This window comes from Amborella trichopoda, chromosome 5 (genome assembly GCF_054954075.1).
Source record: "Amborella trichopoda isolate Santa Cruz 75 chromosome 5, AtrichopodaSantaCruz75HAP2 v2.0, whole genome shotgun sequence".
Classification (NCBI taxonomy): domain Eukaryota; kingdom Viridiplantae; phylum Streptophyta; class Magnoliopsida; order Amborellales; family Amborellaceae; genus Amborella; species Amborella trichopoda.
In genome coordinates this window covers 13,899,926-13,914,512 of record NC_142340.1, presented here as the reverse complement: position 1 = coordinate 13,914,512, position 14,587 = coordinate 13,899,926, and the positions used below count along the sequence as shown (strand labels likewise).

At 41.2% G+C, this 14,587-nt stretch overlaps 1 protein-coding gene across 13 annotated transcripts in view; it reads right to left on the bottom strand.

Moving 5' to 3' along the window:
• EER5 (proteasome family protein) overlaps positions 1–14,587 on the bottom strand; it is a 62,264-nt gene that overhangs the window by 9,421 nt on the left and 38,256 nt on the right. For 7 of the 13 annotated variants that reach the window (XR_016056036.1, XR_016056031.1, XR_016056033.1 and 4 more), the window contains exons 5-8: positions 10,843–10,908; positions 10,576–10,665; positions 10,424–10,480; positions 209–270 (exon numbers count right to left, since the gene is read on the bottom strand). Coding sequence is in view for 6 of the 13 variants with exons in the window: in XM_088867519.1 (XP_088723645.1) it covers positions 209–270; positions 10,424–10,480; positions 10,576–10,665; positions 10,843–10,908 (275 nt within the window). In the remaining 7 variants the exon portion in view is untranslated. Of the gene's footprint in view, positions 1–197; positions 271–10,423; positions 10,481–10,575; positions 10,666–10,842; positions 10,909–14,587 lie in introns of all 13 variants that reach the window. The other 6 variants (XR_016056035.1, XR_016056037.1, XR_016056032.1 and 3 more) reach the window with 1 other exon arrangement.

Sequence of the window (14,587 nt, the reverse complement as noted above, 5' to 3'; positions counted from 1 at the left end):
GTTTACCGTAGTGCAAGACATTTAACTACTGGTTTATAGAATACCTCATGGGAAAAGCATGCAAGAATCACACTACGTGAAAATTTACAGCAAATAAAAAAATTTATTACATTTTTATTTTCGCCAAATACCAACCCTGAGATCTAGTGCACCACAACAACAAGACCAAACTCTAGAACATTAAAAGCATGGCACACCTGAACCAAACCTTATATTTGCTTCATGGTGAGGGTTGCAATGTCCCAAGGCATACATGAGTTTCTGCTCTGCCTGTTAAGCATCATAAATGAAAGTTCCCATAAGAATGAACAGACGAATAAAATTCCACAAAGTATGTGAGGTAGAAGAACTATATGTGATATTATTAATATATATTGAAATTTATTTTTTAATCAGTGGAAAAATCTATAAAAATGTCAAAGCATACAGAGTGATGGACACTTGACAAAAGTTCATAAAGTTCACAAGTAGTGACTCATGTTAAACAAACAACCATTTTAGTGAGAGGTGGCTAGATAATAACCAACAAAATATGGACCAAAAAACTGCCAAGAATGACAATGATATACTAGCTTGAGAAGTTCTCCAAAAATCTCATTATCACTAGGACTAGTTTGCAAAAACTTTCCTGTTTATAAGTTCACAACTTCAAACTTTAAGGAACTAAGAAGGCTGTATACTATAACTTTGAAATTTATGAGAAACAAAGAAATCAATAGGTTACACTCTTAAAAATTTATATTTCTTAAGAAAGTAAGAAAATCTCTAGGCTATTCACTTTCATAAAAAAGAAACAATAAAGTTCCTGTGTGCTCCACCAACATCACCATCCCCAACTGCCACCTCCACTTCCCCGCCTACATTCACCATCATCACCCACCAGCATTCACACTGGCCACCAGCTCAAACACCATTTCCACCAACAGCTACGGATACCAAATACCCTTCACCACCTCCATCCTTCCCACCCATGCAAATACCCTTCACCACCTCCATCCTTCCCACCCATGCAACACCTCCACCCATATTTTGAACCTTAGCTCCACGGAACAATATGCTACTGCTGAAACACGGAACAATTGAAAAACAAGAATTCTGAACGGTGAACAACCAGAACCTATTACTCACTACATCAAACAATTTCCTCCATCATTGACCTCCAACACAGCCACCCATCTCTATTAACCACCCAAACACCACCCCCCATCTTAATCTTCAACCCTCCTTCAAACAACACTAGAAGCCACTGCAATCCTGCTTAAACTCCAACCAAGCAAAGTCCTACAAGATCAAACACAGCTGAAAATGCCCCCGGACCTCTTACTCAGCAATTGTTGCAAGAGAGAATACTGCCCTCAAATTTGACCAAATGTACCCCAGCTCAAAGGTTCAAGGTCGGGTTGTCATCAATCTACAGCAGCATGATGTCAAGGTAGCAATGAATCAATATAAGAGCTGCTTGGTTTGATACCTCAAGGGTCCCCATCTTCCACTGACCTATGCAATTGATAGGCTAAAATCGATTTGGGGTATGAAAAGACTGGTTCAGGCAACCCCTCGTAGATTCTATATGGAAGAAAATTGGGAAAAGGTCTTGATGGGGGCTTCATTAAAGTTTGGAGGAAGTTCATTCAATTAAAAAGATGGAGTGGAGGTGGCTTCCCAGAAATACCTTCATGTACATTGATGCCTGCTTGGATCAGGCATCCTAACCTTCCTGAGTTCTGCTGGTTTCCAAAAATCCTCGGCTCCATTGCAGCAGTCGACACAACACTTGGGACTGATAGCACAAGTGAGGAAACTAACCTATGCCAGGGGTCGAGTTCTGCTGGATTTTGATGAGAGGCCAAACTCTATCGGGTCGCTAACAACCTCTAAATTCTAGTGCAGTCCAATGATCAAAATAATTTTGGTTAAGCAGGGTCCTCCTCAATGAACAAATTTCCAGCGAAGTCCAATACGGAGCCCAAGACCCCAACAAAGCAAATAATGCGCCAAAACACAACCTCAAATATAAACAGATCCACCTACCATAAAATCAAATTCAGAAACTTCTTTTGGGAATCCAATTGAAAATATCCAAACGCCAACCACACCCAACCCCATTTGGCCATCCCCACTTACCCAGAACTCAAACACACCAGTAAAAAGGAAGTTCCCAAAAAGAACATCTTTCACCTCAAGCCAAAAAACAAAAAAGTAAGGAAGCCAAGCATGAAAGAGAGTGCCAAGGCCCAGAATGAGGAGAAAGAAAGGAAAGCAAAGTAAAGCATTCAAAGGAAACACACCACAACCACCCTCCCCCCCCCATCCAAAAAAAAAAAAAAAAAACCCGCACCCAAAAGAAGAAAATCAGCCCCAAGGGTATATTTCCTCATTCCAGTCTCAAAATTCATACTAATTTGACACTAAAATTAAGGTACAATCAAGGTAGCGAGTATTGCAATGGCGAGTCATTGTCCTACATTGAAGAACAAGGCATAGAACATAAAAATTCTTGCTCATATACGCCGCAGCAAAATGGGGTGGCAGAAAAAAAGAATAGACACCTCTTAGAAGGGAGCTATGCTCTTCTATTGAGTATGAAATAACCTAAAAAGTACTAATCTGAAGTTGTGCTTACTGCTTCCTATCTCATCAATCGAATTCGCTCTCGTGTTCCAGACTATAAATTGCACTATAAACTTCTCAATCCTGATTGCCCACATTTTAGTGTTCCTCCTAAGGTCTTTGGTCGTGCTTGCTTTGCACATGTTCTTGGTCTAAATCATAAAAACATTAGACCTGAAGTCCATAAAATTTATTTTCTTTATTGTCCTTCATCTCAGAAAGGTTACAAATGCAATGATCTCACGTCTGGGAAAAAATTTGTTTCAATGGATGTAACCTTTTCTTAACCTACTCCTTTCTTCCCTACCTCTCTTCAGGGGGAGCACAATGTGGAAGAGTGGAAGAGATCTCTCATGTTCCTCTTCATGTTCCCCTTCCTGTTCCCTTTTTTAATGACTCAAGGTCATAGAGGACAGTGGGGAGCAGTCTTGTGACGCCGAAGCTGAAAAAAGGGAATTAAAGGTTTATACTCGGCGGAAACCAAAGAAGTGGAGACCACTATAGCTAGCATGCCTCAAAGTCAGCCTCATAACTCTGATCTAGGTAATCTTGATTATGTTTTCATCAATTCTTAGTGTGAACAATTGGATCTGCCCATTGCTAGACATAAAGGTAAATATAGTTGTACTGCTCACCCAATTAGCAATTTTGTGTCTTATGAGTCCTTGTCTCCTTCCTACAATGCTTGTCTTGTTTTCCTATCTCTTCCTGTATTACAAAAACTTTAGCTCATCCTAAGTGGAAAAGAAGAGGCTATGTGTGAGGAGATGAGGGATTTACTTAAGAATGGTGCTTGGGAGATGGTGAACCTTCCCAAAGAAAGAACTTAGTTGGCTGCAACTGGGTTTATACTGTGAAGCACCAAGCTGATGGTACCATTGACAGCTACAAAGCAAGACTGGTTGCCAAGGGTTTTACTCACACTTATGGAATAGACTACCAGGAAACATTTGTTCCTGTAGCTAAAATGAATTCTATTCGAGTATTTTTGTCTTTAGCGGCTAACTTGGAGTGGCCATTGCCATCAGTTTCCTTCATGGGGAATTACATGAAAAAGTGTCCATGGTACCTCCGCGTAGGTTTCGTGCACCTGGATGTGAAGGGAAAGTGTGTAGACTAAGAAAGGCCATCTATGGACTAAAACAATCTCCGCAGGCATGGTTTTAAAGGTTCAGTGGGGATGTCAAAGAATCAAGTATAATCAAAGTCATGTTGACCATAAACATACCAAGACCATCACCACAATCCTAATTGTATATGTGGATGATATTGTTATAACTGGTAATTGCAAGGAAATTCAGCAACTCAATACTTTTTTGGTGAGAGAATTTGAAATCAAAGACCTAGGCCCACTGAAGTTTTTTCTTGGAATAGAAGTAGCTAGGTCAAAAAGCGGAATTTTCATCTCTCCAAGGTAGCATATATTGGTTCTACTTACGAAACTAGAAAGCTTGGGAGAAACCAGCAGACACACCCATAAAACAAAATCACAAGCATGATGACAAAAGGGGAGAAGCTCCTATGTTTCAAAGATTAGAGGGTTTACTAATATACTTTTCTCTTACATAGTCAATATACTTTTCTCTTACACGTCCAGACATTGCATATGTTGTTAGTGTGATTAGTCAGTTTATGCATTCCCCACGAACTATGCACCTTGAAGCCACTACTCGAATACTCAAGTACCTCAAACCATCACCCGGGAGAGGACTACTATTTGCTAATCATGAGCATTTATGGGTTGAAGCCTATATAGATGCAGATTTAGCTGGTTTTATTATAGATCAAAGATTGACATCAAGGTACTGCACTTTTGTTGGAGGTAACATTGTGACTTGGAGGAGTAAAAAGCAGTTAGTAGTAGCAAGATCAAGTGCAAAAGCTGAGTATAGATCCATGGCTCATGGTGCATGTGAATTACTCTGTCTAAAAATTCTCTTATGAGAACTTGGTCTTCCCGTGAAAGGGTCAATATCTTTGTACCATGACGACAAGGCAGCCATCAGTATAGCCCATAATCCGGTCCAACATGATAAAATGAAGCATATAGAAGTGGATTGTCATTTCATTTGAGAAAGGACTGCTACCAAGGAAATTTGTCTTCCATATGTTAAAACCGAAGACCAACTAGAAGACATTCTCACCAAAGTTGTGGGGACTTCTCGACTAACCCTGATAATACTTCGACCCCCATCTCTCCCTCCCAAGTGTCTGCAGAAGCCGAGGAGGGCGACAGGGATGGGCAAAATTGCATTGATGCGAGGATGAGAGAGATGTACAGAATCATGGGTTTCGAGTATGATGGACCGGAAGGACCAGCCCACAGGTTTATCACAGCAAACGCAGATAGTAGATTACAGGTGAGATTCAGCGGCCAAAGAGAACTCTGTAATCTTTTCTCCTCTTTGCCTTTTGAAGGAGAGCCCCTTGCTAGCTCTCCCGCCCCCCTCTCCACGGTTCGTCCAAGGAAGTCTCCTAGACTGGCCTCCGTCCCCTCTTTACCAACAGCTCAGAAATGAAGTTCCTCACTTGGAACATAAAATGGCCAGGACAATCCTCCAAGAAGAGTGTTGTTAAGGACCTCACCTCTAAACTCTGCCCTTCTATTCTTGTCCTCCTTGAAACCAAACTCCCTGAACCTAACCTTCAACTCATCCGCCAAGTTTGGGGGAGAAGACTTAGTCAGTGGGTGTCCCTACCAGCTAATGGTGCTTCAGGAGGGATTTGGGTGGTCTGGCATCCCTCTGACTTCACCCTAAACTCGTACTTCATAGGGGTTTTCTCTGTGACAATACTCCTTTCCTGTATCTCGGACGGGATCCCTTTGAAATTTACAGCAGTCTATGGCCCAACCTCTTCTTCCCTCAGGAGCAAGCTTTGGTCTAAACTGGGACATGTAGCTTCCCTCTCACACCCCATTTGGTGCTTGGGAGGGGACTTCAATGTCACTCGTTGGTCCCAAGAGAGAAATTCCTCAAATTCTATTTCTCCGGAAATGAGGGATTTCTCAGACTTCATCAGCCGGACTGAGCTTTTAGACATCCTCCTCCAGGGCAGTCGTTTTACTTGGTCCAACCACGCTTCCAACCCCATTCTCTCAAAATTAGAGGTTCCTCTTGTCCTTGGACTGGGAGGACCATTTTCCAAGATCCTTGTCTTTAGCCTTTCCAAAACCCACCTCGGACCATTGTCCCATTTTGCTTGACACAACTGCCATTCTGAGAGGTCTCAGGCCCTTCAGATTTGAACTCCACTGGCTCCTTGAAAAGGACTTTCCTACCCTTATGCAAACCTGGTGAAACTCCCCTGCCGCTCAGGTCTCGAGCAGAGCAGGGTATATCCTCTAGACCAAACTTCAAATCCTTAGAACCTCGATCAAAACTTGGAATTGATCCATCCCTGGCAATTTTTCCAAACTCAAGTCTTCCCTGTTGAATACCATCCAAGAGGTTGATCAGCTCGAGGAAACTAGGCCACTGGAACCCTTGGAGATTGACCTCAGATCTAAGTCTAAACTTGAGTACCATTCAACTCTAAGAAAATAAGAGATCTACTGGTTCTAGAGATCTAGAATCACCTGGTTGAAAGCAGGTGATCAGAATACTGCCCTTTTTCATCGCATTGCAAATTGTCGCAGGAGAGACAATTCGATTTCGATGATTCAATAACAAACACCTCACTCAACTTGCTAAGATAGAGCATGCAATTTTAGAGTTCTTCCAGACTCTATACTCTGCCCCCTCTGGCCTTATACCGAGAATGTCTTCCCTTGACTTCCTTACCCTCACAAACGAAAAAGCGATCTGGCTAGAGCAACAGTTCACAGAGGAAGAAATTTTATTGGCTATCAATGCTCTAGCCAAAGACAAGGCACTGGGTCCTGACAAATTCCTGATTGCTCCCTTCAAGGAGTCTTAGGACACATTTCGTCCTGACTTCATCAAATTTTTCGAGGAATTCTTCCATAGGGGTACTCTACACAAAGCCATTAATGCAACCGTCATAGCTCTGGTTCCCAAAAAAGAAGGTGCTGAGGAAATCAAAGATTTCCACCCCATTAGTCTCCTGAATTCTTTGTACAAGATCCTGGCTAAAGTCCTAGCCTTCAGACTCCAACAAGTCCTTCCCTCAGTTATTTCTTCAACACAATCTGCCTTTCTCAAAGACTAACAAATTCTTGATGGGCCCTAGTAGCTAATTGGTGTATCCACTCGAGGCACCTGGCTAAGAAACCTGGCCTTATTTTCAAAATTGATTGGGAGAAGGCATATGATCATGTGGCCTGGTCAATTCTTGATGAGACGATGGCTAGAATGGGTTTCCGAAATAGATGGAGAATGTGGATGAGAGGTTGCTACTCACATCCACATTTCTCTATTCTTATCAACGGAACCCCAAAAGGTTTCTTCCCTTCTTCAAGAGGTCTCCGCCAAGGAGACCCCCTTCCTTTTTATTATCTCGGTAGAGGTCTTTAGTCGCTCCATCTCCCGGCTCTATGAGACTGGTTTGCTGTCGGGCTTCAGAAGTAGTTCACACGGACCAACGGTGTCTCATCTGCAGTATGCAGATGACACTCTAGTGTTTATTGATGCCGCCTGCAATGAAGTTGAAACCCTCAAACTCTTCCTTAGGTGCTTCCAAACAACGACTGGGTTCAAAGTTAATTTCGATAAATAAAAAATGATGGGTATAGCCCTTACACCAACAGAGGCCAGATCCATCATTCTAAGGTGGGAATGTAAAGTGGAGGACTTACCGACTACTTATCTAGGCCTACCCCTGAGACTGGGTAAACCCAAGAAAAGGCGATGGTCCCATGTCCTAGACAAGGTAGACAGACGTTTGGCAGAGTGGAAGGGTAGATTTCTCTTTATGGCAAGTAGAAAGACTTTGATCAATGCTACCATTGCCAACTCCCTGATTTACCTCATGTCTCTATTTCACATGCCAGCCCAGGTTGCCAATCAACTTGACCAGACCATGCATAATTTCCTCTGATCGGGCCAGGCGGATAAGACAAAGTTCCATCTTGTAGCATGGGACAACATTTGCTTATCCAAACAGCAGGGAGGACTTGGTATTCGAATCCTTTGTAAACATAACCAGCCACTCCATGGGAAATGGTGGTGGCGTCTAGCCACTCAGCTGAACTCCCTTTGGGCCAAGGTCCTACGAAAAAAGTATATCTTAGAAGGTGCTTGGTTGCCTCCTAGAAGTCACTGGCACAATGCTTCAGGGGCCTGGAGATCTTTTGCCTCGGCCCTTTCCTAGTTCAGAAAGTTCATAAGATATCACCCTAGAGAAGGCTCTAGAGTGAGATTCTGATCTGACTTGTGGCTAGGACCCTCCCCTTTGAAAGAGGTGTTCCCTACCCTCTACTCTCTGGCTCAAAACAAAGAATCCTCAGTTGCAAAGGAGAAGGTCCTTACAGGGGGACAGAGAGTATGGAACCCTTCATTCCGAAGGAATCTTACTGATGAGGAATTTAACCATTTTCAATCTCTCTCAACCTCTCTTCACTCCCACTTCCTATCGCCTCAAGGAAGCGATGCTATCACCTGGACGCTAGCTCCCTCTGCCATCTTTTCGTCTACAATGGATTAATTCTACCTCCTACTCTCCCGGCTAACCCAACAGCAATCAAATCCAAAGTTTGGGCCACCATTGCTCCTCCAAAAGTCCAAACTTTCAACTGGCTCGCATGCTCCCATAGAGCTCTCACCGTGGATCAACTTCAAAAGAGAGGAATCCCGCTCCCCAACAGGTGTGCCCTATGCTTATGCGAGGAGGAAAAGAGAGGAATCCCGCTCCCCAACAGGTGTGCCCTATGCTTATGCGAGGAGGAGTCGAACCAACATTTGTTCATACTCCGTGACTTTACTTTCGACCTTTGGGGTCAAGTATTGCAACTTTTTGGCATACAATGAGTCACCCCCCTTTCGGTCAAGGCCTTGATCACTTATGATCTTGACTCATGTTGGCCTAAGGCAGGAAGATTGTTATGGAAGGCAACTATTGCAGCAACCATATGGTCCATTTTGTTGGAAAGAAACCTGAGAATCTTCCAAGGAGTTTAACTTCACACACCAGCTCTCTTTCACAAGATTATCTCTTTGGTTACCTTTTCGGCCTCCAATCACAAGTTTTTTTCAGGAATCCCAGGAAATGTTTTCCTCACCCAATGGATCAATGTTCTTCACCACCATCCGAGAGTGGTGACTAGACCTCATACTTGGCAACCACCACCCCAAGGATGCATCAAACTGAATTTCGATGGGTGCTCCATAGGGAACCCTGGCCCGGCAGGGGCTGGGGGGGGCGGGGTCTTTCGAGACCACCAAAGCAACGTCCTTCTAACCTTCTTAGAGAACATTGGGATAAAGGACTCCAATCATGCCGAAGCTCTTGCCCTCCTAACAGGCTTAAAACTCTTCGATACTTCCTGGGGCCCTTCTATTGCTAGTAGAAGGAGACTCCTATAATGTTATCTCCTGGGCAAGGAGAACGAGCTCACCACCGTGGTACTTAGCCTCATTGTTTGACGAAATTGATCATTTATGCAGGGATATGGACGTCTCCTGGAGGCATATTTGGAGGGCGTCCAACGACATTGAAGATCTATTGGCGACAGAGGGTGCTAGAAGCCAGGGCCAAGGACAAGCGCTACCTGGGTCGGACTCCTTTTTTGCTCAGGACCAAGGGCTCACGACTTCATATGGCTCGCTTTTTTGGTTTTTCCCTCTCAATGTATTTTTGCAAAAGCTTATTGTAAATTGTTGTAGTTGGGTGGCCTTAAAAGCCTTTTTTGTATATGGTAGGCTAGCACCATTTTTTACCGAGTCACCCTTCTCTAGGGTGATCTCGGACTTCAATGTAGCTCTATGCCAGTAATACAATGTTAACATTTATCAAAAAAAAAAAATGATTTTAAGCAAGCTAGGCATGATAGATATCTATGCACCAGCTTGAGGAGGAGTGTTGTGAATAATTAAGTTTTTTCCTCTATGTGTTTTTGTTTTAAGGCCTTGTGGACTGTTTTGTCATTTCCCTTGAGGCGTATTTTTGTAATTGCACTTTTTATAATAATAATAAGAGTACATAAGTGAGGGGCGTGGGATGTAAAGAACACCACACATGACTCTCTTTTGGTTCCCCTCTTCATCACGTGATCGCTCTCTATCTCTCTTTCTCTATCACCTTCTTTCTCCTAATTCTTGATCTCTATTATACACTTTCTGGATTCTTAACCAACTCGTGTGATGTATTCTATCAAAAGGTTTAGGGAAGAAATTATATAGGATTTGGGGCATTCAAGATCCCAAACTATCTCTCAATTTTGAGATGGGAACCCATAAAAGAGCCTTATCTTTCAACAAGTAGTAGGAGATTGAGGGCTCAAATACTACTAGAAAAAGGCTATATAGGCACAGTGGGGATGAAGACTGACTCTCACGGATGCCTAATGACTAAGAGGAAATCACATCAAAGAGTGTGCATACACTTATTTGAAAGCATGAGGCCAAAAACAAAACACTCGAAAGCATAAACATTCGAAGCCATATGAGATAAATCAATACACCTTTGGGCCTCGTGATTTGCATGGTGTAAATACTTTATTACACATTGTCTATTTCATCTCTATTAAATTTTCATCCATATTAATAAAATGGGTGGTGTACCCATGCAAACCCCAGCTAGCACATGCATGCACACACACACACACACATACACGCTATGACTTCCAATTTGAATCACTATGCATATGATAAATACAGTATCATGACCCCAAACCAATAAAGACTTCATCACTTACAGCAAGAAAATTCTCATTGAAAACCTCCAAACGGCCAGTATAGTACATGTATGTAACCTGAAATTGGAAGCAAAAGAAATTCAGATGTGACTTCTTACTGGTTTTTCAAGAAATGAAGGAGAGAAAAAATAAAGGACACGACAATAAAGCACCTTGTCTCTGGTTGGGAATTCCTCAAAATCAAAAATACGAGCAGTTTCAATACTCCTTATTACACTTCGACAAAGGTGAACGGTTCCAAGCTGCAAGATAATATTATCATCACGGATTCAATATGTAAAGAATCTCATGTGTAAGATTCTTGAATTCGGTCCATTTTAAAGTCAAATGCATTTAAAATCTAAAAATCCCAGTTTCTCCGGAAAAGAAAAATTAATGACCCAGTGAAGGAAATGAGGAGAGAATGCATGAGAAATGACCTTAAAATACACTTTTAACAATTGGCAGGTAACATATAATGCACCCACACGTTTGGGACCTTTTCCCTGCAAAATTTATAATGGTTAACACTTAATAGATAAGACAACAAAACCATGATAATCAAAGTTTTAGGCCATATTCTTTATTCAGGGATGAAAATTACTAGAGAAGTTTTAATATATTTCTGAACAAGCAAAAGTTAAAAGAGAAATAGCAAACCTTCTGAATGACAAGAAGTCTCGTAATTCTATTCAACCATGTGATTCACAAAGATAATGCACAGAGGTCCAATACGCATCACCAACCTTTCTAAGTGATCTCTTACAGCCTTTATCACGACAATGCATCCGTAATTTAGATAATCAGAGACCTCATAGTAACTTCATTCTATTAGATAATCAGAGACCTCATAGTAACTTCATTCTATCTATAACCTTTTTAAGGTTGATGAGTATTTCTTTCTGGTATGAAAGCCTGGGTTCCTTCACATATAAAGAAATCAAAGCTGAACCAAAAATATATATATCAATTTTCTCATCAATGTTAAATGAGCACCAAGGATTAATTTTTCAGCCGCTACTTCGGGCTATTGGGGAGAAATCAGCTCACAAAGCTCATTCTTGTGAAATTTTTCTTATAGGGTTACCAGGAATCTGAAGATCTTTGCGGTGCGTTCTTTAACACAAGTGAATCAATTTTAATTTGTTAACAATTGAAGGTGATTCTCCTGAATTTCAAAGTCCACTAAACAATTTGGTGATTATAAAACTCGAATCTGATGACTGTCAAGTCCACAAACTAAAAGACACATCAATCTAAAGTGTATTGGTATCATTAATTTTATACAAGAATTGAGCCGTTTTGTGGTTCGTGTAACAGTTCTGACCTATTTATTTCTCTTTTATCCTAGAACTGTTGTGAGGAGGAAACTATCACATCAAGTTGCTTCAAAGCGAAGTCAACACTGAGACAAACATTAAGGAAGAGAAGACATAGGAAAGGGAACAAAGAACATTAAACTGGATATTTCACACCCATAAAGAGTTCAGACCTCCTATGTCTAGCACATGCTAGTGAGTCTGCTATGTCCTCAGCCGTTCCTGTTATATGCTGGAAATAATTGGCTTATCAAGGCAAAGATCATGAATCTCCTCTAAAATATTGGCAAGCTTCCATGACGGGAGCCCTCCCCCCACCCACCCAATCACAATTAAGGAATCACCTTCAATAAGGGAGCCCATGAAAGATTGGAAGAAAATGTGTATCCCTGCAACGGGGCCCATAGCTTCAGCTCAATTAGCATCTGCTATCGCAGCTGGGCCAATGAAAATGCAGTAAGTCCTAGGAACATATATAAAGAACAGATAGGAGATGCTATAGTTTCCTCCTGGCTTCTAATAATTCGCCCAACACAAAAAGGGACCAGGATTACCAATATAACTTCCATCAAAAATGATTTTGAAGATTCCAACAGGTGACTCAGACCACGAAACTGGGATGGTCCCATACCCTGCTGTTTGGCACCTCATACCATTGTCTAAGACCTATTTATTTATGCAACCAAATCGTGTGAACCTTCATCCAACAACATCAAGAGCATCTTACGTAAGACCTCAAATCCATCCACCAATTGAGATGCCAATGGAACTACAAAGTTTGGGATGGTTTTCTATATTAAATCATCTTTAGTGGTCTTATGCTATTAGGATGCTTCAAATTGGAGGTCTAAATTGGGGTCATATAGATGGTACTAACCAAAAAGCAAATATCATGCATCACAAATACTCATAAAGATTTAAGTATAAATCATTATTGCCTCGTTGTTGAACAGCACAGATGATACTATTTCATAAAGTGTAGCAAGATTAAGAACGGAAAATGCGATATAGAAATATTTGTAAAATATTCATAGCTAGGGGAATAATGCCAAATTTTTAGTAGGAACTAGATTTGGTTGGCATTGAACAAGGTGAATTTTTTGTCAATGCACTTAGTGCTGGGATTTGGTGCCTTTAAAGGCCATGATAGCATGTAAATACAAAAAATTATAATGGATTTTGCACTTCAGTGGGAGTGTGTGTTGGTGAAGTGACCTAGGGTTGGGTAGTCCATGGCTCGGACATGTGCAAAACCCTTTTCCCTTGGCAGAAGCACCATCATTGAGCATTTATAGAATCTGTCGTTAAAGTCAGAAAGGTGCCTAGGGACATTGTTTGTAGGCCAGGAGCACTTAGTGGTCTCATGTGTGTGGATGTATGTTTGTGAGAGTGAGGGCCAAATCCTCAACAAAACATTCGCATGGCATGTACATATGACAACAACATTTTTGAGAAGCAATCCAATAGAGGTATATGTCTACACGCGCATAGAGAGAGCCCCTTTTTGTACTATAGTGATATGTGCAGTTGACTTGCCCTTAAGGGGGGATCCTGTAATCCACATATTAGGACTATAGTTTCACTGTTTATTGCCAACTTTGACAGGCCAATCATGAGCCCCTATACTTGAATGTTGGTCACGAGTCTCGTTGAGTTGGTTTGAGAAGACAATTGTAGATCATGATCCGGGCACCGATGTAGTGCCCTGACTGTCACCAATATTTGACCTATATGATACCAATCCACTTCTAAAATAGTATTTATGAAAGTTTTAAATTTTTTAATAATTCCAGCAATATAGTTTCCAACTAAATAAGTGCTTTTGTGATTTTTTGGATATTTCTTAGAATTCTAAAATTGACTTTAAATGAATAGAAACCCCGAAGGTTCTATAATTTTTCCACGAAGGTATTTTAGAAAATAGTGAATAACCCACTTTGTTTTTTAGGGAAGGGGGGGGGGGCATCGGAGCCTAAGGACCATGGCCCCACACATGTGGAGCTCCCATGGGTGGGATGTGGGGCGGTCACATGCCCACACATAAAGAATATTTTTTCTTTTTATTTTGAAAAATATTGTCTTTGGTTGAAAGATCTTGTGAAAATCTTGGTTGATTTATCCTAAAATATTTTCTCAGCGAAAATTATTTTATGGGATTTGGATGATCTTTGCTAATTATTTATTTTAAAAGTTCCTAGTATCCCTTTTGCAAGATAAACGGAATTTTGTAAATAAAGAGAAGTTACAGAGAGAATAAGTATTCCAAATAATTCTCAATGTTTCTAAAAGATTTGTTTTGATTGGTCAAAAATCTTCTTTGATTAGAAGTGGATATAGGTCAAATCTCAGGGGATAAGGTTTTTAAATATTCAATCTAGATCATGATGACTGATCTTAAAGATGAATACTCAGAGAGATCTTGGAGATGAATACTCAGATTAATTCTCTCTCACCTCACAAATTACGTAAATATTATAGTTATTGTTGAATCCAGATTTGATGACATCATCCTAGTCTTAGAGGCCTATATAAGGAGGGGTTCTCCCCTCATTCTCTCTATATACATCAGTTCTCTCTCCTTCACTCTCTCCTCTCCATGCCACACTCTCCATCGCTCTCTCCAGGCAGAACGCCACCCCTTATAAGCGTCTAGGGTGGATCGCATTTATAAAGAGAGGTAGAGGGCATGCCCAGCCCTAGGTTTTAGATAAGGGAGGTGCCATCTTGTGGCATGCCCTAGGTGAAAAAGGATTCTTTGTGAAACCCTGATTGTGATATGGAATTAAGTGCGCCATCGATCAGGTGATAGGGTGTGGGGTGTTCTAAGTCCTAAGGTAGTAACCCTAGGTAACAAATCAGTAAGTAT